General features: G+C 36.9%; 1 protein-coding gene across 1 annotated transcript in view; it reads right to left on the reverse strand.

The window, feature by feature from the left end:
• Positions 1-27,052, reverse strand: part of CFAP54 (cilia and flagella associated protein 54) — a 290,017-nt gene that overhangs the window by 172,902 nt on the left and 90,063 nt on the right. The window contains exons 21-26 of the mRNA XM_025882575.2: positions 24,521-24,613; positions 24,063-24,248; positions 16,185-16,321; positions 12,276-12,423; positions 9,813-9,968; positions 5,007-5,129 (exon numbers count right to left, since the gene is read on the reverse strand). Of these exons, the coding sequence (XP_025738360.2) occupies positions 5,007-5,129; positions 9,813-9,968; positions 12,276-12,423; positions 16,185-16,321; positions 24,063-24,248; positions 24,521-24,613 (843 nt within the window). The remainder of the gene's footprint in view (positions 1-5,006; positions 5,130-9,812; positions 9,969-12,275; positions 12,424-16,184; positions 16,322-24,062; positions 24,249-24,520; positions 24,614-27,052) is intronic.

The raw sequence follows: 27,052 nt of genomic DNA on the forward strand, positions 1-27,052 counted from the left end.
TGCTGTTGACTATTCCCTCTCTCTCCTTTATCTTCATGTACTTAGCAGGTTTACAGGTTCTCGATTCTATCTCATAAATAACTCCTGAATCTTTTCAATTCTATGTCCCAGTTTTCCACAGTACAGTAGCTCCCCTTTTCCATGGGGGATATGTTTCAAGACCCCAGTGGATGCCTGAAACTGCAGATAGTACCAATCCTGATACACACGGTTTTTGTCTACACATGTGTGCCCATAATAAAGTTTAATTTATCAGTCAGGTGCAGTAAGAGGCTAACAACAATAACTAATAATAAAATAGAACAATTATAACAATATACTGTAATAAAAACTATGTGAACAGGGTCTCTCTCAAAATATCTTGTACTGTACACGCTTCTCCTTGTGATGACGTGAGATGGTAAAACGCCTACGTGATGAGATGAAGTGAGGGGGATGACACAGGTGTTGTGACGTAGCATTAGTCTACTACTAACCTTCTGACAACTCACTAGATGGAGGACCATCTGCTTCCCAAATGCAGTCAACCCGCAGGTAACTGAAACCTCGGGGAAGCAGAACTGCAGATAAGGCGGGGACTGCCATAGTTCAGTTTATCAACTCTCACCTTCTAACTCATTCCCTGCCTCAGGTCTTATCCCACTCTATTAGCTGTTGTGCCCCAGAATAACTTCTTTTTGCTAACATGCAAATTTCATTATGTTATTTCCAGGTTTAAAACCCTTGAATGGCTCCTCCCTGACCTCATGAGATAGCCATTCATCATCTGGTACCTGTTCACTACTCCACTTTTTAAGGTGATTGAAACATATCTTTCGTAATTAAAAATAAATCTGATTCTTCTTTTCCTTAACTGTAAGATTATTTCATATTTTCTCATTGATTGCTCCCTGAGGTAATGTTAATAATCTTGTTATCAAATATTTTTTAAGATTTGCCTGTAAGACTGTTCATATAGTGTCTTGTCATAAAAATTTTTTTTACTTATCATGTAATCTGTTTATCTATCTTTTTCTGTGTACCTTTTGAATTTTATGCCCTATTGAGAAAGGTCTCCTCTGACTTCAAAGCCATACAAATATCCATCTGTCTTTATTTTGTTTATGGTAAGAGGCTCTGGCTTCATTTATTTTCAGATGAATAGTCAGTGATACCAGCACCTTTTACTAAATAAAGTATTTTAATAGATTTTCCCAATAATTCCAAATGCCACTTTTGTCATATATTAAGTTCTTCTGTAGACCTGAGGCTGGCTGGCTATTCCTGGATTCTTCTATTCCTCTAAACTATTTGCCTATTACTTTGTTAACACCATTTTTTATTGAAGTGGGCTTATAATAGATTTTAGTATCTATTGAGAACTTGTAAATTATTATAATCAGTTTCAGAGAAACTCCATTGGGATTCTGACTAGAACTGTATTACATTTCAATACTATTTTTGGAAGGATTTCTATTTCTATGACAGTAAGTCTACCTATTCAGGAACTTGGGATGGTCTGCCATATGTTCAGATCTTATTTTGTAAACTTCAATAAGATTTCAGTTCTTTTATTCGGGTCTTTTAACACTTTGTTAGGCTTAAAACGTTGGGCATTTTTTTTCTCCAAGTTTTTATTTAAATTCCAGTTAGTTAATATCCAGTGTAATATTAGTTTCAAGCGTAGAATTTAGTGATTTACCACTTACATACAACACCCGGTGCTCATGTCATGATCTCAAGTGCCTTCCTTTTTTTTTTTTTTTTTCAATTATAATAGTTCCTTCCTTAATGCCTCTCACCTATTTCATCCACCCCCCTGCCCACCTCCCCTCCAGCAAACCTTCAGTTTGTTCTTTATAGTTAACGGTCTCCTACGGTTTGCCTCCTTCTCTTTTTTTTCTTTCCTTTCCCTATGTTCATCTGTTTTGTTTCTTAAATTCCATATATGACTGAAATCATACGGTATTTGTCTTAAAATATTGTATATTATTAGTAGTATATTTTTCCTCTCTCCATTTCTCATGGGCTACTGCTACTATTAAAAAAAATCAGTTTGTAAGCATCTCACATACAATCACTTTATAAATTCTTTTAATTCTAGTAATTCTTTTTACTAGATTCTCATGAGTTTTTTTGAGACCTGTACAATTACGGATGAATTATACTTTGATATTGTAAAATTATTTCATATCCTTATCTATTACATAAGACAGAATCTCTACAAATAATGAATCACACTACTAAGAGTCAGATCCTATACCTGATTTTTAAGGAAACGGTTTCAGAAAATTGCCATTTAGTGTATTTGCTGTAAAGTTTTGGTAAATGTCTTTATCATTGTTCAATAGACTCCCTCCATTCCTAACTTACATACAATTTTTTTTTAGGAAAGTTTGCTAAGTGTTATCAAATGCCTCTGTAGCATTTTTCACTTAATCTAATTGTGATTTTTCTTTTTTAATTTGCTGTTGTAAAAAATTAGAGTTTTGTTTTAATTCAGACTTGATCTTTAATACTTAACAATGACACTGTCCTTAGACAGAAAGTGACCAGATGCCTTCCAGTATTAGAGAAGGGTGATAAGACAAAACAGACTTGAAGAAAATTATACAATGCCTCTCTTTGTCCTGAGTCATGTTTGGGGCCTTGACTTCTGCCTTTTTGGATATAAAAATGGCTACTCCTCCCTTATTTGTGTTTGTATTTTCCCAGTACCTCTGTCTATCCATTTATTTTCAACCAGTGTTTGTCACATTGTTCTGCAAGCGTTTCTTGCATTTGAATCTGACATTTCAGTTCATCTGGCCATCTCTGTCTTCTGAGTTCATTTATACTTAGTGAAGTAATTAATATTCTTAATTGTATTCCTTCTATCTTAAATACTATCTCTTCTTCCTTCTTAGTTTTGCTGAATTCGCCATTTTTCCTCCCTGTTATTCCTCTCTTCATTTTTTTCCTGTCAATTTAGAAGTCCTACTGTGCTTTAAAGTTTTGCACATGGCTACATATTCCTGATTCATTTTTAAATAAAATAGTAATTTTATATTATATGAATTTTTTATACTATATTTATTTTTTTAAAACACACGACCATGCACCAAGAATCTCTACCTGGTCTCCCCTCTCTTGACCCCAAACAAGATAAAAGTTTTAGTTTAGGTTATTAATAAGTTTTTTCTTTCAAAGATAACTCTTCTATTTCAAGAATTCCTACTTAGCATTTATATTACAAAACCCGCATCACATCATTATTACCTATTTAATTTTAATAATACATATATTGCAAGATTCGTTGCTCCCATTATTCCTCTCCTTTTTGTCTTTCCCTACCTTGGGATTTCTTTCCTGAACCAACTGTCATTTGATAGAGTATTTCCTCAAATGTTTTCCTCAGATAAGTACATGGGCAGAATACTTTTGAGATGCTGCACCCCTGAAAATGTTTATTTTGCCCAAAGACAAAGAAATGATATCTTTCCTCGTTATTAGTTTTTGGACCCCCATCTTATCCCCTCAGGATTCTACAAATGTTGCTCCAGTATTTTATCTTCTACTGTTGCTGATAAAAAGTTTGAAGCTAATGGATTCTCTTACCATCGCAAATAACCTGTTCTTTGGTCTCAAAACTTTGAGATTTTAATTTATCCTTGGACTCCAAGAATCTCACCAGCAAGTGTCAAGATATGAGTTCTTTTTTTTTATGTTATGTTAATCACCATACATTACATCATTAGTTTTTGATGTAGTGGTCCATGATTCATTGTTTGTGTGTAACACCCAGTGCTCCATTCAGTACGTGCCCTCTTTAATACCCATCACCAGGCTAACCCATCCTCCCACCCCCCCTCCCCTCTAGAAACCTCAGTTTGTTTCTCAGAGTCCATAGTCTCTCATGGTTCAAGACATAAGTTCTTAAATTAATCCAGCCTAGGACTTAAGGAGACTATTCTCCATTTTTTTTTTTTTAATTTCCTGCCTCCAGAACTTTCATTTCATGTTAGGACTTTTGGGTCTGCTTCTGAATTTACCTCTAGGTAATTCCATTCTATGCTGTCAGGTATTTCTTGAGCTTCCAGATTTTACTCAAGAAATACCATTAACCACAATCTTCATCTGTTTAATTTTTTTTAATCAAAAATCAAATATTTTTTGTTTAGTTACATAAGATCTTCTGTTGTTTTGTTTTGATCATTTAATTGCATCACACCATCTTGAAAGTTTTCTTTCTTCTTTTTTTTTTTCAAGTCACCTCTGGTCTTTTCCAACATAGAGTAAAAACACAATTAGTCTGGTGTTTGGCCTGCCCCTTGGGGTTCTGAGTCCTCTTAAATAAGTTATTATTTTTCTCTTCCTGCTAATGGCTACCCTCCCTCCATATTTGCACAGACAAGGTTAAAGATGTGTCTCCAGCAGTGGTAAACCAGTGAGCAATGGAAAGAATATGATTTTCTGCTCCTGAGGTCAGGCCATAAACAGACAGCAAATCATGACTTTTTTGCTAAGATAGAAGGTAAAGGCCTCTCTGTTTCCAGACCTTCACTGAAGCAAACTTAAGTCCCAATTAAAGTGATGGATCAAATCAGCCCACCCATGCAGTATTCCTTCAGATCCCTACCAAATCACAAAGGTCCTGTGAGGACCATATAAAACAGGCAGGCAAATATGGCCCTTCTTTGAGGAAATTCACCAGATTCAGTCAACTAAAGCCTTTGAAGAAACACACAGTGCTGGTCTTTGAGCCAAGCAATGAGGATAAATAAGCTTACCTCTCGGCCTCTGGTCTCTTGGTTCTTTCTTGTTCCGAGCTGAATGAGGTCCCACAAAATGTACTCTTTCCCAATCCTTCCCCTGGCCTAAAATACACTCTCCAGGCTTTACCAACTGACCCATTCAGGCAACTCTTGATCTAAAATGCTTTGTGGGTACTATTTTTAAAAGTATTCTATGTAATAAAAGTAACTTACCTTTCTAAATCATTGCTATTCCTAAATTTTATGACACTAGACAAAGAATGAGATAAATACCTTTGTTATGTAGAAGATACAACAGGCTATCATGTGCTGTACACTTTCAAAACTTGCAATATGTTTCTTTGAGTGGATGATATTTGGTAATCCTTGCAAAGCCACTACACACTTTATCAAGATCTAAAAAATAGAAGCACAATAGTTTCTGTTGAAAAATATCACGCTCACTCATTAGGAAGTGTTCTATTCAAATCATGCAAGTTTTAAACCATCAAATTTTATTATTATCAATAATTGTCAATAAATTGCTTATCATGTATAAAAGAATGTACTCTGAGATAAAATTAATATATTCAATTTCAGATGAGCTCCTCAACTAAAGTAACTTGAAAACTAGTGTAGAAGATAAAATAAGTATACAAAGATTACAAAATAGCACATTTTGACAAGTGTCACAAAAAATATAGGCAGAATATTACATATACAAGACACTAGGGCGCCTGGGTGGCTCAGTTGGTTAAGCGACTGCCTTCAGCTCAGGCCATGATCCTAGAGTCCCGGGATTGAAGTCCCGCGTCGGGCTCCCTGCTGGGCAGGGAGTCTGCTTCTCCTCTGACCCTCTTCCCTCTCGTGCTCTCTATCTCTCATTCTCTCTCTCTCAAATAAATAAATAAAATCTTTAAAAAAATAAAAGAAAAAAGAAAAGAAAAGAAAAGAAACATTAAAAAAAAAAAGACACTAAAGGCACAACCAGGCTTAAGAGGACCTTAAAAAACCATTTAGAGAAGCATGTATCATATTATATATACAGTGATACCAGGTACTTGAAAAAATAGTTTCCTTTAAGATTAAAACCAAGCATTCATATCCCATAACCCATAAAAATTGGTGTTTACTTCCTAGTCCCCTTGCCTCCTATTATGAGATCCTGAATTTGATCAAGAGATAGATAATTGGGGTGCCTGGGTGGCTCAGTTGTTAAGTGTCTGCCTTTGGCTCAGGTCATGATCCCAGGGTCCTGGGATTGAGCTCCACATCGGGCTCCCTGCTCCGCGGGAAGCCTGCTTCTCCTCCCACTCCCCCTGCTTGTGTTCCCTCTCTCGCTGTGTCTCTCTCTGTCAAATAAATAAAATCTTAAAAAAAAGAGAGAGAGAGAGATAATTAAGTTTACCTTTCAATACTTTGCACTGTTCTGAGCAACATTACTGTCAGAAAAGTAGGGCTGAGATTGCCCTCAATCTATTAATCATCCAGATTATCAAAAGACAAATTAACCTATGGATGTTGGTCTTTTGTGGGCACCCTAATTGCTCCAAGCTACCATTCTAACATTATTACTATTGTTACCGTACACTTATGAGTATTTGTAATGCTTCTTTAATTCCTCCCCATCACCACACACCCCACCCCACTACACCATATCCCCAAATCATGTTAGCAACCCAGTAGTTTTGTAGTTTTCTCCAGGCTCATATAATCATATATATACATAAACATACATAGAGAGGGAGTTAATGTTATGTCACAAAATGGAATTCATAAACACTTGTTTGAACTGTGCATTTCTCCTTCAACCATGTCTTGTGAAAAATCCCTCCAAGTCTACAGGTATAGTGCAAGTTCATTATTTCCAATGGCTGCATAATATGATTTAATGTGGAACAACCATCATTTATTCAGCCATTTCCAGAATCTCCATGTTGCACACACTTTTACGGCTGACGTTTTACAATCTGGTATATATACTGGCCATCATCCTGCTACTGCACTTTCTCTTTGTCTCCAGCTTTTTTTTTTTTTTTTGCCACGACAAAAAAGGCCATAAGAAACACCCTTGTACATGCTCAGTTGCCAATATGAGTGGCAACTTCAGCACCAGATTTGAGATGATACCTAGGGAGGATGAAGCACCATCTTCCAGGGCAAAGTAAATACTCTAAATCAATGACATTTGTGTGGCGTGACATTTGTGTGGCGTTGTGTGCCCAGCAGGTAGAACATGTGAATCTGGGAGCCAAGGGGTGGAACTAGGTATCTTACTAACTGGTAATTTTATTCTATGGGATAAATTGCTAATAGAGGGATTGCTGTGTCAAGTATATTTGTTTTTAATTTTAATTAAAATTAGATTTAGTTTAATTAAAATTAAGATTGCTTTACCAAAATCCAAAGCCTACAACAATTCACATGTTCCCCATCAATGAGTGAGAATGCCTTTGCCCCACATCGTCACCAGCAAGAGGAGTTACAGATCTTTTCAATTCTGTCAGCAATATTACATTGTTCATTTAATGTGCATTTCTAAGGATATTCAGAGTTTGAGCATCTTTTCATGGTTCTTGGCCACTTGGATTTGCTCTCCTGTAAACTGCCTATTCATATCCTGTGGCCATTTTTTTATTAAGTTATTGTCAATTTTTAAGACTTTTTGTTATATATATTTATCCTTGTCAGTAATATATATAAAAATCCTTGTTAGATATTTGTCCTAAATCCACAAATTTTATACTATCTTTGTTATGGTCCATGTTGTCACACATAGGCTGCCATAAATATACTCAATATATGTTATTTTTCTTGTTATTTCTAAGAGTTCTGTCTTACTTAAAAAGGATTCCCACGACCCTGGATTACACATGTAATCTGTGATTTTCCCCCTAACTTTTTAGTACATCTGGACTTTTTATATATGTACAATATAGGTGTCAAACTCTATTTTCTTTCAGGTGAATATCCAGGGGTTTCACCATCATTTACTAAAAATATCCAGTCTCTTTCCACTGAATTGGAATGCCAATTCTGTCATATATTAAATTCTCATCCATAGAGAGGCCTATTTCTAGAATCTCCTCTGTGTTCCACTCACTTTTCCTATTCCAAACAATACAATTTAATTAGAAACTTCCTTCTCAAGGCTTTTCCTCATAGCTATAACCCATTCTCTGAGCTGTAGCTAAAGGCACCCTAAGTCAGTGGGATGCTAGAGGATGACAGTGGATTATCCTGAACTTGACCAACTGAGCACCAGCTGCAGCTGCTGGTCCCAATGTGGTATCCTTACAAGAGGACATTAAAAGCTATGCATTGCTACGGCTAATGTTCTCTTTTCTGTCCTACTAGGAAGAAGTACCAGAAGTTCCCATTCATACTGGGAAGACAAAAGTATATACTTAGCATCTTGCCCGAGGGCCATGAAAATTCTCTCAGACTCTGACATATTTTATGAAAGGACCTGAACTCTCTGGGCATGTCTCAAAACAAAACATTGGCAATTACATCAATAACATGTTAATCAAAACTAAAGAGCAAGAGATGGCGAGTACATTAAAGACCTTGGTAAGATACATACCCTCCAGAGGATAGAAATAAACCCTGTGAAGATTCAGGAACCTGCCACATTAATGAACTATCTGGGGCCTGCTGAGACACCCCATCCAAACTAAGTCTGACATATGGCATCTCTCACCTCTAAGAAGAAAGGACAATGCCAGGTAAACGCCTATGGGTTCTGGAGGAAGCATTTTCTATACTTGAGAATGCTGCTCTACAATCCATCTACAAATGACATGGAAGGCTGCTAACTATGAATTTAGATTTTGGATTCTGGAGGCCGATCTCCTAAGCAACTGAACTCCTAAACGTGGGGAATGTGGGAGAAGGAGGTATGTCTATGCTCCAGCATAGCCACTCCAAGGCAAATATTTGTTAAATTATTTAAGCCCCCTGGTTAGTTTTCTCAATGGTGAATTAAAAATCTTTATGCTGTGCATGAGTTCAGTCACATCTTCTTGGTTCTCAAAATCTGAGTTGATGATGATCGTAATGATGACAACAATGATGACGATAAAAACTTTCTAAAAGTATCAGCAGCGAAACCTTACTTCTCTCATGATATCCCTGGGGTAGGCAGAATTCTAAAACAGTCCACAAGATTCCTCCTCCGGGTGTACAAGCCCTGTATAATCCCTCCACTTTGTGAGTGGGTAGGACCTGTGACTATGATGAGATCATCACTCTCATGACTACCTTATGTTATGTAAGACTCCTCATGCATATTAGACGAGGCTCTCCTGCTGGTCCTGAGGAAGCAGATTGCCACATTGTGGAGAGGACCGTGTGGCAGGGAACTGGTGGTGAGCCGTTAGGTGCTAAGGACCCCCTTTTACAGGAGCACAAGAAAATGAATTCTCTCAACAACCAGTGAGCTTGGAAGAGGCACCAGAGCCTCAAGTAAGATCACAGCTCTGGCCAACACCTTGAGTTCAGCCTGATGAGACCCTGAGCAGAAGACCCAGTCAACCCGTATCCAGCCTCCTGTCCCACAGAAACTATGAGATAGTAAATGGATTTGTTGTAAGCCACTAAGTTTACAGTGATTTGTTAGAAAGAAGAGACAACTAATATAATCCCTTCAGCCAGCTCTCACCTACTCTTTTTCCATAAATTCCAACTCCTCCATCACCAAGAAACCAAATATTTTTTCTTGGGTCATCCACCAGTTTCTTCCCTACATGACGATGGCTTTAACAATATGTTTTTGAATAAGTATTGCTGTTTCTAACATTACACAAGCATAAAAACTGAAATGACTTTAAAAACCTAGAAAAGCAGATTGCTAATGTTTAAACATGGACAGCAATGGGGCTGAATGTTTTCAGAGAAATACATTTTAGTCCTTATTTATGTTTGCCCAGACATAATTTAAATTATTAAAATGTTTTTCAGTTAACTCATGAAGTTTCCTAACACCTGTCTTTGACCTATTTGTACATTACAAAAGATACATTGCTTTTTCTTTTCCAAAATGCATTGCTGAATTGCCTTTGTAAAAATGCCCTTATCTAAGGGTATAAATATGCTTACCTGTATGACAGGTACCAAAACAATATTGTGGTAGATTATAGGAGCAAGAAGGCCATAACATTGAGTCACAGCTTGAAGGGCATAACTGGAATCATTTAGGTAGTTGCTAAGTTCCAATGCCACTAATACTCTCTCACATTCAATTAGTCTAGTAATCTGTAACAGAACAGATATTGTTACTCAAAGTGAACATCAGGTGCTTCATCAATTTGTCTCTAAGGAGAAGAAAGGGTAGGAAATGTGATCCTTGTGGCTTAACAACATGTTGGTATGTTAAAATGTTGATTTTAAATCAAGATCTAAATTCAAGAACAATTCTAACTCCCCAACAGTGCTACATATGGGTAAGACAACCTTAGACTTAAACTTCAGAATATTTTGTAAAATAATACAAATACCACTAGTAATGAAGAAAGAACTGATCTTTTTTAATTGGTAAAATAAAAACTTGGCTATATTTTAATGTTCGAAAAAACCTAGTTTTTTCAAAACATAAATGTTATAACAAATAATAATTAAAATATTATGTCTCTCTTAATACTGCCCCTCCCATTTTCTTTCTGGATTTGTGAAAAAAAATGATAAATTTTCAGTAGACCAAACTAATCTTCTATTATACTTTTGCTACTTAAATAAAAATGGTAGTAAAATAGAAAGTTAGGCTTTTGTAATTAAGCTACTTTAAAAAAATAGGGACCCTATTTAACTTTTCCTTTCCCTTTCCTGAAGGAAGATTTCACTATGCTTCTTGCCTTTTATTTTGAAAGATTTATTTACTTATTTAAGAGAGAGAGAGAGCAAGCATGCAAGTGGGGGGAGGGGCGAGGGAGAAAGAGAGCAGCAGACTCCCCACTGAGTGTGAAGCCCAACACACGGGGCTCCATTCCATGACCCTAAGATCATGACCTGAGCCGAAACCAAGAGTCGGATGCCCAACCTACTGAGTCACTCTGGTGCCCCTATTTTTCTATATATACATACAAAATTATGTACAAAGAAAACTTAGAAGGGGCAACCAGACATTTCCATAGAATAAATTTTTAGTGGAATGGTAGTCTAGCATTCTGGAATCCACTGAAGTACTTAAAGACTGTCTTTATTTACAGACTGAATGCAACATAGTAGGAACAGGATGACAGTTATGAGTGCTTGGGCTCTGTAAGACTGTGAACTTGCCCTGGACAAAAGGGTCATGTCTTTTTTTTTTTTTTTTCATTTTTGTATCCACAGGAACTGGCATAGTCTCACGTAACAATTTATTGGTTGATTAAATAAATAAATGCATGGGTAGGAAAAAGCAACTGTGAAAAGCAAACACCTGGGAAAAGTCTCGCTGTGTCTAAAGTGAGTAAAGGAAAGAGGAGAGGGAGAAAGAAGAGAGACACTCAATCTAGAATGAAAACAAGAGCGAAGGACTATTTTTAAAAGCAAGATGTTAAGGTTAGAAGGTTGCAGATGTACAGACAGCAATATTTATAACCACCCTGAGAATCCATCAGTAGGAGATAGGTTACATTCCTGCCTCTATACAGGAATGCAATATTAAAATTAAAAACAATTTGGTATGAAAACAAATGCTCAGTGATGTTCTTCACCCAGGAAAGGCAACAGTACCTGAGACAGAAATTCAGGAAAAACTAGCCAAAATGGACAAGAACACACCAGATGTCATCTTTGTATTTGGAGTCAGAACCTGTTTGGGTGGTGGCAAGACAACTGGCAAAGAAAAATGAACCCTACCATAGACTTGCAAGACATGGCCTGTGTGAGCAGAAAAAGACCTGAAGAAAACAGAGAAAGGAACACAAGAACAGAATGAAGAAGGTCAGGGGGACTGCCGAAGCCAGTGCTGGTGCTGGCAACAAGAGAGCTGGAGATTGGACAACAGAAGGAGTAAGGGTTCTGCAGTGACTCTATCCGTGGTGATTGTGCAGATTTGTCATGAAAGGATTAATAAACTAAGAACTTGAAAAAAATTTGGTAAATTGATATGTACCCACATGAAAACATGTTCAAGATAAATTATAAAAAATGTTAAATAGGCACACTATGGAATAGAAAGTAGATTGTGATATCATTTTTGTAAGAGAATAGTAATAATAATTTGCCCACACATATTTTTAAGAATCTGAGCTATAAAACAAAACAAACAAAATCATAGTATTTTTAGGAGTAATAGGATTACAATGCATTTCACTTTGTAAATTTTAACTTTTTGAATATTTGAAATTTATACTACTTTTGTATAGACACAAAAGATAAACTGAAAAGAAGAAAAATATATATGAACTTGGTCCTACGAAACCATTATATGGAATATCAAATAAACCCGCACAATCATAAAATGACCTCTCAGTCCATTCACAAATCAGGATATGCAATCTCAAAAGAACATGAATTTGAAACGTCAAGAAACAAATAAAGGGAAATCAGCACATTTTTGGTCATTTTAATATCACTTACTTGTTGAGAGGGGAAAAGCTCATTGCCTTTAATACTATCACAGAAAAGATTTTCTTCTTTAATTTTAATGTCACTTGTTACAAAAATATTTCTAAGAAAAAGGTATAAGAGGATTGAAGAAGTCTCTGCCAAAATATCTGAATATAATCTGCAAAAGGAAGTAAACAATGTTACAAGTATAAATATAAAATGAGTTAGCATGTAAACACGCCTTTTTAGATTGATTTGTTCTTAATATCTACATAGTGATCCCAAAACAGCAGCAAAAGTTTGTGGAACAACTTCTCCCACACAGCTCTTTAAGTTAAAATTAAAGATTATGTTTAACAACAAGTTAGCAACTAAGAAAATTAATCTGCTGACATATTATGTCACAGATACATAAAAATAACTATTGGTAAAGTAAAACTTTCTGGTTCTAATATACAAACTTCTTTTCTATCAACGTAATGAAATCATGATAAGATATTCAGAAGTTTGGAAAACAGGCCCAATATTTCAATTAATAAACTTTCTGAAAATAAGGGTCACTTATAGCAAAATCCACCATGGGTAAAGAGAAAAGGAAAAAGAAAGAGGCAGGGAGGGAAGGTGGGAGGGAGGCAGAGTCTTAATAACTCTTGGATTATTTTTAATTATCTTTTCTAAATTGTAGTCAACAGTGCCAATTATTGGCAAAACTGTGAAATCTGCAGCCTTCCTTCTTTGTTTCCAATATTCCCCTCCTTGCTCTCAGCCTTACTTGGTGACGAACTTCCCCTTCTAAGCTTCAGGTCCACCCTCTATCGCTAAAAAACAGGACAGGATCTGACATCAGTAATTCCCACTTGATCATGATCCGTTTCACCGCCATGTTAAATGCTGAAATTATATTTGCTAGGAAAATGTTAGTTCTCCTGCTCCCGCAACTCATACTGAACTCTGTGTCCACATGATGACTGATCATCAGTACCTGATGCAGACAACTCGTCCAGGCTGTTGCCTCCTCGTCGCTCCATTTCCCACCCTAAAGAGCTCACACACTGGTCAGTCATTTCAATAGTGACCTCTCTACAACTTCTGAGTCTGCACCCCTTATCGTAAGCCGTAATCAGCTTGCCTGACCTTGCGTAGATGTCACTGGCTGCTTTGTCTATCCCTGCTACAATGGTCAGTCACTTATCCACTTATTTCTTCTCCTCCTTTGATCTTTCTTTTTCATTCAAATCAGCATTTGCCAAGTACCTACTATGGAGAAAATACTATTCGAGGCCCTGGGATATAAAGATGAGTCAAATGTGGCCCGTACCCTGAAGAACTGGGTAGAACCACCCACAAATGGCTGTTATGTGATATCAACTTAGTCAGTAGTCCTTCTCAGCAACACTTCCGCTCATCCCTGAGGTCTCTTTGCTCACATTCCTGACAGTAAATGTTCTAAACCCCCTCTTTCCACCCTGTGTGCTCCTATATCCTCCGGGCTCTACCACTATAGTGTCATTATCGTGGGAATGTGCTTGTATCCTCAGTTTCTCCCTCCCCACTGTCTCCTTTCCCTCCACCCTCAAACACGCTTTCCTGAAGCCTGCCTGCCCCCTCAGGGTTCTGCCATCCTCGTCTTTACCACCAAACTTCACATGAATGATCTTAGCTTATTCCAATTCTCCACTTTCATTTACGTTTTCTTCTTATCCAATTGCAAAAGGTTTCTGGCCCACCACACCACAAAAACAGTTCTCCTGAACTCATCAGTGGCCTCCTAACTGCCAATTCTAAAGGTTTCCTCTTAGTTTTCATCCTACCCAACCTCTCTGTTGCTCTTAATTGAGCAACTCCCCTGCCTGACCTTGCACTAGCATCTGATACTGCTGAACAGTCCCTCCCGGGTGATCCTCTCACTTCCCTTGGCAATGCACTTTTCCAGACTTTCACCTCCTGAACTATTCCTTTTTGTAGAATAAGTTATGACAGTTGGGTGGGCTGCTTCCTCTCTTTCTTTCTTTCTTTCTTTCCTTCCTTCCTTCCTTCCTTCCTTCCTTCCTTCCTTCCTTTCCTTGTAATGCAAGAGTCTGACTTAAGCTTTGATTACTAAAGCATCCACTTCAGAGATGGCTTTCTCTAATAAATACATTGCCAGCCACACAACTAGATAAAGAGCCAGGTAGCCAGGCCACCTCCCCCACTGAGACTCCTTTGTTAAATTTAGAAATCTTAGTTGATTTCAATAAATGACAATTGGGGCCATTTGTTTTGTTTTGTTTTGTTTTGTTTTCTCTTCCCTTGCTTTAAACCCTCCTATTTTTTAAATTCAACAACAAAGAGTGAGCCCATGAAATCCTAGGCACCCACCCTTTACCTCAATAAAAGCAGAACCCCAGGCCCATGCTGGCTCTCTCTCTTTACCTATGACCTCCTGTGGGCCCCCAAGTGTGTTGTATAATTTCCAGGTCCTATAAGCAATAAACCTTTATTTTTTTCAAAATTTCCAGATGGTTATTTCTGAAGGGCGTCTTGCAATCATAACAAGAACCACAAGGGCTAGTTCAGATACCATATTAGTTATTGATGGCCTCACACCAGCACAAAACATTTTCAGCCCTTCCTTGGTTCCATCTCCTGCTTCAGCCTCTTAAATGTAAGCAATGTCCAGCATTCAATTCCAGCTTCTATCTTTTCTGCAAAACAGTTCTTCCTTGGGAGACAGCATTTGTTAAAATTTCGATGATGACCTCATGGACAATTTCTCAATCTATCTCTAGCCTTGATCTCTCTCTTAATGACTGAGCCACCCAGGTGCCCCAATAGCCTTGATCTCTCTCTTAAGTGTCAGCACTAAATATTCAACTACCTACTGGGCATCTCATATCCACAGAGGCATCCTGCTGGAAAACTTAACTCAAAACATTTCCTATCAAATTCATTATCTCCTCCAAAAACTTGTCCCACCTCTCCCGTTCCCCTAGTACATGTCATAGGCCTGCCTGCCAGTCAGGGAACAACAACAATCCCAGTCAGCTTCACTACCTCCACTCTCTTATCCTCATGTCGCATAAAACCTTCCAAGCTCTGTCTCTTCCTCTTCTGAAATGCCTCTCAAATCCATCCTGCATAGCACCTAGCATCCTTGTACATGGTAAATGCTAAGTCTACATGTGTTTAATTGAATGGAATTACACCTTTATGTGAATAAGCATTATCAAAGCCTTGCCTCAACCAGCATGAGCATTTAGGGTCATTATCTTTGACTGAGGAATGAAGGGTTTTATCTTCTTATTAAAGACATTAACAAGCAGGTGAAGGAGATTGTTGTTTTTCAACTTGTTGTTGAGACAGCCTGAAATCACACTAATGCTCATTTCTGAGGCTGTTCTTAAACTTTGTTTTTTTAAGGAAAAACAGCTATAAAGCAAAGGATGGCCTGTGGTTTTATACGACTCCTACCAGCCTGTTTGCCATTGCTGATGGTCTAATCCTGGGAGCCTCTTCAAGCAAAGGAAAAACCTTCTTTTCCTAATAGTCCACTCATGAGACTATAACTTGAACCCCAACCTGACTGTTCTTGTTAAAAAAATTCTCAAAGCATATTTGGTGTTTTCTAGTATAACTGACAATATCTTCGTTAGTATTTGGTATTTTTTTCCCCATAGCCTTCATTACTCTAAATTCAGAATGTCTATATGCTTCCTGTGCTCTTTCTGACTCTGGCAAAGAATTTTCTAACAAGGACTCAAGAACTTGGAATGTAGATACTTTGTGTGTGTGTGTGTGTGTGTGTGTGTGTGTGTGTGTGTGTACTTATTAAAACACTTATTAGAAATAGTTTTAAATTGACTATCTTAATATGAAATTGAAAATTAATTATAGGCTTCACACCCAACACCCATATTTTCAATAGCCAAATTAATATTTTAAAAGAATATTTCTAATTACCTTCTCTGTGTAATAGTCATTATATTGCTTAAACAAATAAGAGATCGTTCATCTTGATGTGGTGAAGCAACAAAATAATCCCAAACTGGTGAGAAAGCCTTCTTAGCCAACTCATAGGTACCAGCCTGATAGGCAACCTGCAACAAAAAGTACGTTGTCTAATGGGATATTTTTATCTGTGAAATGTATCTTTTAAACAGGAATTCTGATAAGGTCCGCTCACACACTAATTTCTTACACAGTTGTTCACATTTGCTGTTTTGTTCTACAGGGCCACAGTAAGATATCAATGGCCACTGGCAAGGGAGGCAGACACATTTTGAAATCTCTTTTATTTCTAAATTGCATGGAAATTTGAAACTCTGTAAGGATGTTTCAAATTCTCATAAGCAAAACAAAGATCACATCTGAGCCAAATTAATTTCATTTCCATCGATCTCAGCAGTGCACTCCATTTATTATAGACACTGTTATAATGAACAATCTGTTCCAAGAGAAACAATCAGATTTCCCAAACCCAAAATATGAAATATACTTCATTCTTTTCTGGTGCAGACTGACACTTTCAGAGCTTTTTTTGTGCAACAAAGGGTTCACAGCTAAAAAGAGTGAAAAATAAAACAGAAATGTTTCCAAGAGGCCATATTTTTAATTCAACACATTCAACATTAGGCAAAATAACTGATTTCGCTGGTAAAACAGAAGTTCGAGAGAAAAAAAAACAACAACTTACCTATTTCTTTTGGTAGAATATATTTCTTTACAGATATTCCCTAAAATCATTCTATTCAAATATGTACGACAATATGAAATCTCACCATGTGAGTTATGTGCTGCTTCAAATCCTTAATGGAAGCAGGTAGAATATAAAGTATAAATAAATTCATTAAATTAAGTATGTAAATGACATGTTGCTAGAATATATTCCACTCAAGAGAACAACTTACAGGGCCAGAACTTTTTAAATCTGCCAACCCCGCACTCATAATCAACCAACCAGTAAGGTTTTATGAAGTTTCTCCTCTGTGCTAAGTGCTGTAAGGATAGGTTCTTCAAAGCTTAAAATGACCTTATACTCCATTAAACTCTAATCAAGTTACAGACATAAAACACATGAAATCACCAGAAAAACTACAAAGAATAACATAATAATTGTGGACGCTGAGAAAAGGAGAAATGAAGACTTCAAAAAGGAGTCAGGGCTTGAGTAGAACCCTCAGGCAGGAGTAAGGTTCAGATGGGCACAGTTTAGACGTGGAACCTGAAAAGGGTCCAATAGTGAAAATCACCATCATGCATTTAGGAGAGACTGGAAAGACACATCAGAATTTGAAGAAAAGCAGGAAATATGATGGACAGGTAAAATGGGATATGATTTCAGAAGGCCTTGAAAATCAGGTGGAAGTATTTAAAGATGTCAGGTACTGGTCCAAGCACTCTACATGCATTATTGTATTAATTCCCCATTACAGCTTTATGAGGTGAGCTCTATTACCATTCCTATTTTTCAGATGAGGAATCTGAGGCATTAAGAAGTTAAATAATTTGTAGAGAGCCTGATATTCAGTAAAAATAGTAGAGCCAAGACTTAGAGTGGTAGATGAGGTCACTTCTCTGGCTGCATTGGTCAAATGAAGGAGTTGGACTAAGTGGTCACTAAGATACCTTATAATTCTAACACTTAACATGGAAATTAATAACAAATGATGTATGAGTTAGGTGAAATTATAATTGAATGTTCTTTCCTGTTAAAATATATCCTTCTAAAAATAACATCATTTATTCAATCAGTGGACATTGTAAAACAAGAAAAGATGCCATGATCAAACTAAGGTTTGCAAATTCATGAGTTTTTGCAGGTTAACACAGCAGTGCCATGATATAAGATGGTGACCTGGTAGTAATGGGTAGAATAGATTTTAGAGGGGGTGAGGTTAAAATGAGAAAGAAGCACTAGAAGACTAATGAAATAATTAAGTATAGTAGAGACCTCCTCCTTGATACATGACCTTCTCATGGTTTATAAAGTTCCACACTTGGTTTTTTTCTCCCCACATTCCTTTTCAGTGGCCTTTGCAAGCTCCTACTCTTTTCCCCAATCTCTTTATATTGGCACGTCCCAGGGCTCAGTCTTTGGACCTCTCCTCTCTTCTATCTGTATTTATTTCCTCAGTGAAATCATCCAGCCCCATGGCTTTAATGGTCACATGATTACTCTCAACTCCTCCTACCCAGACCTTTCTCCCACACTCCAGATTCATTTATCTCACTGACTATTCAACAGTTCTCTCTGAATATGTAATAAACATCTTACCTCAACATGTCTCAAAATGAATTTCTGATCTCCCCTGGCCGCAAATCTACACCACCCACAGCATTCCCCAACTTAGCTGATGTCAAGCCTATCCTTCCAGTTAGTCAACTAAATATCTTAGAGTCATATTTTATTTTTTCTCTTTACATTATTTCCACGAGGAATTCTTGTTAACTCCTCCTTCAAAACATATCCAGAATCTGACCAATTCTTACCACATCAGCTACTACCACATGGCTAAGCTACCACAATCTCTCATTGGATTACAGTAGTAGATCGTCCCTCTGCTTCCATCCCTCCTCTATTATGGTCTCTTCCTAACATACAGCCAGGATGAGCCTCTGAAAATGGAAGTCACATCATGTCATCCCACTTCTCAAACAACAATAACAATAATAAAACCTCCCCAACGGTTGCCCATTTCACTCAAACTAAAAGCCAAAGTTCTTACAATGGCCTAGAAGTCTTGTCATGGTCTGCTCCCTGACCCACCTACTTACCTTTTACCTCCCTAACCAATTATTCTACTCTCCATGGGTCCCTCTGGCTCCAGCCCCACTGGCCTCCTTGTTTATCAAACATACCAGGTACACTTCTGCAAACAATAGGCTTTTGCCCTAGCTCCTTCTGCAGAATGTTCTGCCTCCAGAGACCCCCACCCCTGCACCTCCTCTAAGTCTCTGCTCAAATCTCACCTTCTAGATTTTTTTATTTATTTGAGGGAGAGGGAACAAGCAAGGGGGAGCAGCAGGCAGAGGGAGAAGCAGATTCCCTGCTGAGCAAGGAGCCCGATGTAGGACTCAATACCAGGATGTTGGGATCATGACCTGAGCCGAAGGCAGACCCGTAACCGACTGAGCCACCCAGGAGTCCCTCAAATCTCATCTTTTAGATGAGTCTTCCCTGATCACCCAATTTAATATTCTGATCTACCTTCCATTCCCTCACTTCACACTTCTAATTCCTGCCTCTATACAGGAATTAGACTATACTCCACTTTTTCCTTCCATAGAACTTATCTTGTAACTAGATAATGTACTTACTATGTTGATTGTTTATTACATATATCTTATCATGGCATTTTGTTCATTTTGCTTAGAACAGTGGTTCTCAAAGTATGGTCCGTGGGTCATCGGCATGAACATCACCTAGGAACTTGTTAGAAATGTAAAATTCCACACCCTACCCCAGACCTAGTGAATCAAAAACTCTGATGGTAGGACACAACAATCTGTTGAACCAGCACTCCAAGACACACACTCAAGGTTTAGAATCACTAGCCTGAAGCAATGCATAGCACAGAGTAAGCACACAATAAGAGCATGTTAAATAAATTTTAAAACCCTCTTTTCCTGGTAATTTCCCTCTACCCACAGAAGAGGACACTCAGCAATTCTACTGTAACACAGCTGACTGCCCCAGGGTAAGTGCCTGACTCAAACTGGGTGTTTTATAGCCCCCTCTGCAAAGCAAGCCACCCAAAGTGTGGTTCTGCCGTTGAGGCTAAAGGCACTACATGCACCAGGAGAATTTGAGAGAAAGTTTACTACTCACACAAGGCGCTCCCAGGGAGTGTTGGGCAGGCACAAGCAGGCCTGGGAAGGAATGGGTTGGGCCTTGATTAGTGGCTGGAGGTGGGGAGGGGTAGGAATGGGAAAAGCTGCTGCCACCTGGGAGATTTAAATTTTCTGTTAGCACCAAAGGTGAGCTCACAGACCTCCTATCAGCCTGCCTGTGTATGGAACCAAAGGAAAAAAGAGGGGTGAGTTTTAAAAACAAGTCAGTGGTCAAACATCAAAAAAGATGTCAGACTCATTTTATATGGTGGGCCACTCAGAATCTCTTTCCTAAGAATCTAGAATCCAGATTAGGAGCCAGCCAGGCAGTCTCCGTTTATAGCTGAAATGGAGGGATATAAAAATGCAGGAGCTGCCATTTTTCCTTCAGAGATGGAAAGTAAAGAAAGTCAGTCTTTAGAAGGAGAAAAAGAAGCAGATGTATACAGAGAACCAAAGGTATGAGACCTACAGTTGCCTGGAGTCCACAGCCTTCCCAGGGCCTAGCTGCATTCCCCCAAGCCAGGCTGGTGCCCTTAACTTGCGATCAGAGTCCTAACTGAAACCGTAAGTCAAAATTACCTAAATATAGGTTATTGTTGTAGTAATGAGATTGATAAAAAAGACAGTTCCAAGGAAGAAGAGATGACATCTAGCAGAGAATCTAGCACAAAATAGACAATAAATAATTCATCAATAAACACATGAGAGAGTAGCAATATTCAGTTAGAGGATAAAAGGAAAAAGAAGAGTTGAGACTTCTTAAAGAGCTTTAAAAATGGGATGACTACCTTTAACCTGGTAGATTTATTGTTTTTAATTTGGTCATAGACAAAGGGCAAATCTCTATTTATCAAAGAGTTTTGGTGAATTATTCATATATAAAGTGAAAAAAAAATATGAATTTCATTCTCCTTGCCACCACTGCTATTACTGACAAAGCATTCCTGTCCCAGCATCAAACTCTACTGCAATACTGATCATCAAGACCCACTGAGCAATACCAACCCAGGGAGAGAAGAGATGGCAGAGACATGGGCTCTAGAAGACCCGGGCCCATGTTAGAAGTTGAATATATGACTTCCTTGAACCTAGACAGAGCAGTAGAAAGGTGTGAGCTGGTTCAAGGGTCAGGCTTACCATCTGATACCCAAGTAACTGTGGGTTACTTAATTACATGACCTCCCTGAGACACCCTTTCTCAAATAAAATGGCAGAGGAAGGATTAAATTTATTTCAGTTTCCTCAACTATAAAGTAATAATACCATCTCGCTGAGTTATTGTAATAAACACACTAATGAATCTTTAAATACCTGGCACATAGTAGTTTTTAATTAAATGATATCCCCCATTTCTTTTTCTCAATAAGCCACTGTTTCCACTCATTATTTGACTGAGTAGTTCAATAACCCAGCAATATATGACACTGGGTCTTATATCCATTTTAGAGATAGGGAAATTGAGACCTAGTAATTTGCCTAAAATCCTGCTCAGAGGTTTCTAATTTTCTACATTCTACATTACATTATCTAGACATTCCTGAATGAAAGGGGAAAAATAAAAACAAATGAAGCTATAAAGAGGGGGAAATTAGAAAATATATCATTCATAATCTTTTTTCAAACAATTTTCCAGATAATCTAAATTAATAGCTTTCTACATTAAACAGAAACCTAGTGAAGATTCAACTGATTTTATTAATGTCTATAGAATAATGTTGAGTTGAAAGTCCAACCTAAAATTCCACGCCAAGTTAATCATAGGCATTTAGTGAAATGTCTCTATTTCTTACTATAAAATATATATAATAATATTTTTTAAAAGATTTATTTATTTATTTGAGAAAGAGAGCAGGATAAGGGGCAGAGGGAGAAGGAGATGGACAAGCAAACTCCCCACTGAGCATGGAGCCCAATGCCAGGCTCAATTCCAGGACCCCAAGATCATGACCTGAGCCAAAACCAAGAGCCGGATGCTCAACCGATTGAGCCACCCAGGTGCCACGTATGATAATATTTTTTAAAGAACTGAATTATCCTGAAACTAAAAACTAACCACTCTCATGAAAAATAGATTGCAATTCCAAAGGAAAGGGACATTTCCTTGCTAGTACTTAAAAGCTTAACTTGAGCTGTAAATTAAGTTTTACTAAGTTTACTAAGTAAGAAAATTTTGCTTCAGTCACTTAACATTATGAGAGTTAATGCTCATATACTGTCATAAATTAATATAGTACTGCATATATAGTATCAATAATGAAACACTGGGCATTACTTTATGACACTTCTCATTATTCCAGCAGAATAGCTTAGACTTCGTTTTATTAACTTTTCAATGAAAGTTCTGCCAAATGAAACCCAAAAGTCAAACGTCCCTGGAGAAAAATTAGGCCTTGATAAAATACTCGGTTCCTCACTTTGAAATAACTCCATCACTGCAAATTAGGAAATATATTAGATTCCAAAGAAATAAAAACATCAGAAAACCATGAACCAATATGACATGCTAAACCAATGCTAGACAAATCCTAGCAATTCTCTCAATTTAATTTTCTTTGAAAAATATGATAATGTAAAATACCACTAAGATCTTACCTTATTATTCTAATCAACTATTAAGAGAAAAATAATAGCACAATAGAAACGTGATAAAATTTAAAATAGCCATCATTTCTAGAGCCAACAATAGGCTTAAAATTAAGATTCTCAAGACCTAGGTCAGTGAGTCACCTTTTCTAGTGTCCTATTCACTGGTGTTATTTTAAGACAGGCAATGATTTCAGCAAAAATGTTAATTCATGAGTATATTCATAACTAAAAACATTAACAATATTTATTAAGTACCTACTGTGTGACAAGTGAACTGGTTAAACATCATGCATAATTCTATTTAATACTCATAATACCTCTGGGAGGTAGCTACTATTACTATTCCCACTTCATAGATGAGAGTTACTTGCTCAATATCATACGGCTAGTGTGAGGAGCTGGAATTTGAACTCAGGTCTGTGTGTCTTTAGTAACTCAGAAATTTCACTTCTGTAACTCTCTCCCTCCAAAAAAGTAATCATGGATGTAGACAGAGATTCATATACCAAGATGTACATCACAGCTTTGCTTATAATAACAAAAGACTGGAAAATATCAAAATGCCCACCAGTAAAGATTACGAAGTAAACTACAATCTATCTGTAAGATGCAGTATCTTTAAAGGGGCAACATCTTTAGAAGATGTAGCTGTTAAAAATTACGCTATGGAGGAATATTTAATGGAATTTAAAAAATGTCAATTATATATTAAATGACAATATCAGGATAGGAAATAATACATATATATACCGTGATTAGATTATATATTATATGCATATGTATATATATAAATGTGTGTGTGTATAAGCACATACACACACACACACATGCACACAAATGAAAAGATAGCTCTGGATCAGGGTTTCCCAATCTTGGCACTACTGACATTTTGGGCTGGATCATTCTTTGTTATGGAGGGCTGTTGTTTGAATTGTAGGGTGCTTTTCAGCATCCCTGACCTCTACCCACTAGATGCCAGAAGTACCCTTTCAGGTTATGACAACCAAAAATGTCTCCAGACATTGACAAATGTCCCTTGGGGGCCAAAATTGCACCAAGTTAAGAACTGCTCCTCTGGATGATAGGATAAACAGGTAACATTTATTTTCTTCTTTGTGCATTTCAGTATTTTCCAAATTTCTAAAATTAAATTTAAAATTAAAATTAAATTTTTACAATAGCATTTTTTCCTGGATACATTTGTAATCCAAGAAAAAAAATGCTATTGTAAAAATCAATCTCACTAAAAAGAGAAGGAATGATTCCTATTTTTATGAGACTAAACTGTAGTAATGGAAATATGTAATAACAAGAACTTTAGAATATCCACTGTGATTTTTTTCCCATTAGAAATTACTTAGTGACAGTTTAACAGAAAAAAAAAACATAGAGGAAAAAATTAACAGAAATCTCTTCTACCTGCGTCAAGAACATCCGAGCAGTAACAGCAGAAAGAGGTGGATAAACCAGAATTGGTTTAGTTGTCTCTCCAACAGCATCACCAATAAGCTTCCCGTTAGAAGAATAAGCAGCAATTGCAAAGACATATTTTTCATTGGTTTCTAAACCTTTCACTTCAAAAATGCTTTTACCATCAGCTGGTATCTGTTAAAAAAAAACATATTTCAAGTTTATGTATGGAAAACTGAAGTAATGTGACTTTAAAAATATAATTAAATAACCCTTATATGTAAAAAATAAATAAAATAAAACCTTTGTATTTACTGTTGGATTTTAGCTATGATTTAAATTGAAATTAGAGAAATTCACTGAAATAATGACATTAGAAGAGGGTAAAAAAAAAACCACTCAGTTGTCATTAATGAGACTTTTGGTAAGATTTCCTAACATTTAGAGGTTTTTTCAGTTTGACATACCGCTTCTCCTGAGTTTGGGAGATGATTATTATTTAGCCTTACTTTTCCATAGCTCCCTTCTGCTTTGCAACCCAAAATGCAGTACCAGGAAACCTGCCGAGGAGAGAGATGAACCCATCATCTATAGTCTGTTTAACAAGGCATTCAATTTCTTTTATCAAGATGTGGCACTTGTTGTGATGAACACCAGGTGTTGCATGGAAGCACTGAATCACTTGTCATTGAATCACTTCATTGTACACTGTATGTAATATTACACTGTATGTTGACTAACTAGAATTTAAATAAAAACTTAAAAAACAAAAAACAAATACTTTTCCAAACACAAATATAGTTATTCAACTTTTAAAACATGGAATCTAACTAATGATGTACTATACGTTGGCTAACTGAATTTAAATAAAATAAATTAAAAAAACATGGAATCTACGTTTACAAATACACTTAGGTTTAATCTCACAAAAATAAAGACAAATATAGGGCTCATTTACCTGGGACTACAAAGACTATTATTCACTATTTATTTTTTAACTACCATTAACTGAGCAGTTTCTATGTGCTACGCATTGCTGGGAAATTTACATAAACTTTCTAGTATTTGCAACATCCCTATGAAATGGGATTACTGTGGTCATTTTGCTTTAGAGGAAATGGAGACACAGAAATGTTCAATAACTTGCCCAAGATCAGATAGTAGCATGATACTTGATAATTCTTAACTATAGAAACCAAAAGCAAAATGCAAATTCTACAGGAACAGTCAAACTTAAACTTAATTAAGTGGTTAGAAATGGTTCTTCTGCCCAAGATGTCAAAATAATGGAGACTCCTCATAGGAATGAACTATTCTCGCTGTAAGGGAAAAGGGAACAAGTTGATACTGAGGGAATAGCATTATGAAGGAGCCATACTGTCCTGAGGTTGGGGTTGGGTATGTTGTCATCACTGTGTTATTCTCTTTTCCACAGAGGCTCCACCTCCCAACATCTCAACACCTAAATGACAAGGAAGGGGCACCTGGGTGGCTCAGATGGTTAAGCGTCTGCCTTCAGCTCAGGTCATGGTCCCAGGGTCCTGGGATCGAGCCCCACAGCGGGCTCTCTGCTCAGCGGGAAGCCTGCTTCTCCCTCTCCCACTCCCCCTGCTTGTGTTCCCTCTCTCACTGTGTATCTCTCTGTCAAGTAAATAAATAAAATATTTTTTTAAACGATAAGGAAAACTGGAAAGAAGGGAGAAAGTAATTGTCTCTAAGAAGCGATTGCCTATATAGCTTAGCTTAGCTATTTCTTCTTCCAGGTCAACAGAAAAATCCTAATGGTGTCTTGTCGGCATGACTAGTTCTCAACCCTGACTGTGCAGAGTCAGTTTTTAAAATACAGTTTTCACAGAACCAACCATTTTTTAAAATTACATATGCCCAAGCCTGCCTAGCCTCAATGAATTAGAGTTTCTGGTACAGGTGTCCAAACCTTTGTGTCTACAAAGAAAACTGCTCAAGTAATTAAGGAGCACTTGACAAAGGTAGAACTCCAAGGACAGAGACACAGCATTGAAAGAACTTGAAAGCTGGAAGCCAAAAGGGGGGAAAAGTCAGATGAATTTCAGAAGAAATTTAAAAACTAACTTTCCATGCAAAAAGAGTACCATTTAACATTGAGGGGGAAAAGGCAGAAAGATTATGCTACATGACTTAAATTATTATTTTCTCTAAGTTAAGCTCTCTACATAAACCAGAATTTGAAGGATAAAATTCTCTCTAAAAGCATTTTTAGAAGCAGGATTTATGTTTCTATTTTGTTCCACAAATAAAGCCATCTTAGTTTGTGTAACTATAAGGAGCAGTGTGAAATTAGAATCTACATAAGAGTAAAGACACCATGAATAAATCACCACTAACTTTAGAAGTAAAAGTTTATTAATAACATCAGCATTTTCAACTTTTAAAACAGATTTTAATGACACAAATGCTTTAACAAGAGATTTTGATAAAACAAAAGATGTCCGAAAGCTAAAGCAGAAAACTTATTTAAGCCCACAGCACCATCTAGTGTTGATGCATATGTAACAGAAGGTAGTAATTTCCTGGAGCACACAACTCTACTAAAGCATCATCTACATAAACTTCATATGATGTGCTGACAGGTCCTACAACTACAGGTCTGATATGGAATACTTGTATCTTCCTATTTCTAAGCATTATAAAATAAGATAAACTAGTCACTTATTTGAAATACAAAAAAAAAATTGGGTTAAATAAACCAAAACATTTGAATAAAAACAAAGAAAAACCCTTGGTAAGGCATCCAGTCTTAGTTCTATACTGAATTTCCAAAATCAGCAAATCCTCATTCTTAAATAGATCCAAACACAACCAAAATTGAACTTTAAAAATGCTAGCAATTGCAATAATGCATTTATGATAGCACAGTTCAGTGTTAAGATGAAAGTTACTTCTATTTCTCCAATTATAAAACATTATAAAGGTGGCATTACTTCTCACTGATGTCCATATCCCATTAGTCTGAAGCTCCT

Source organism: Callorhinus ursinus, unplaced genomic scaffold (genome assembly GCF_003265705.2).
Source record: "Callorhinus ursinus isolate GAN/ISIS: 27379988/994484 unplaced genomic scaffold, GSC_fseal_2.0 scaffold14, whole genome shotgun sequence".
In the NCBI taxonomy this organism is placed as follows: Eukaryota; Metazoa; Chordata; class Mammalia; order Carnivora; family Otariidae; genus Callorhinus; species Callorhinus ursinus.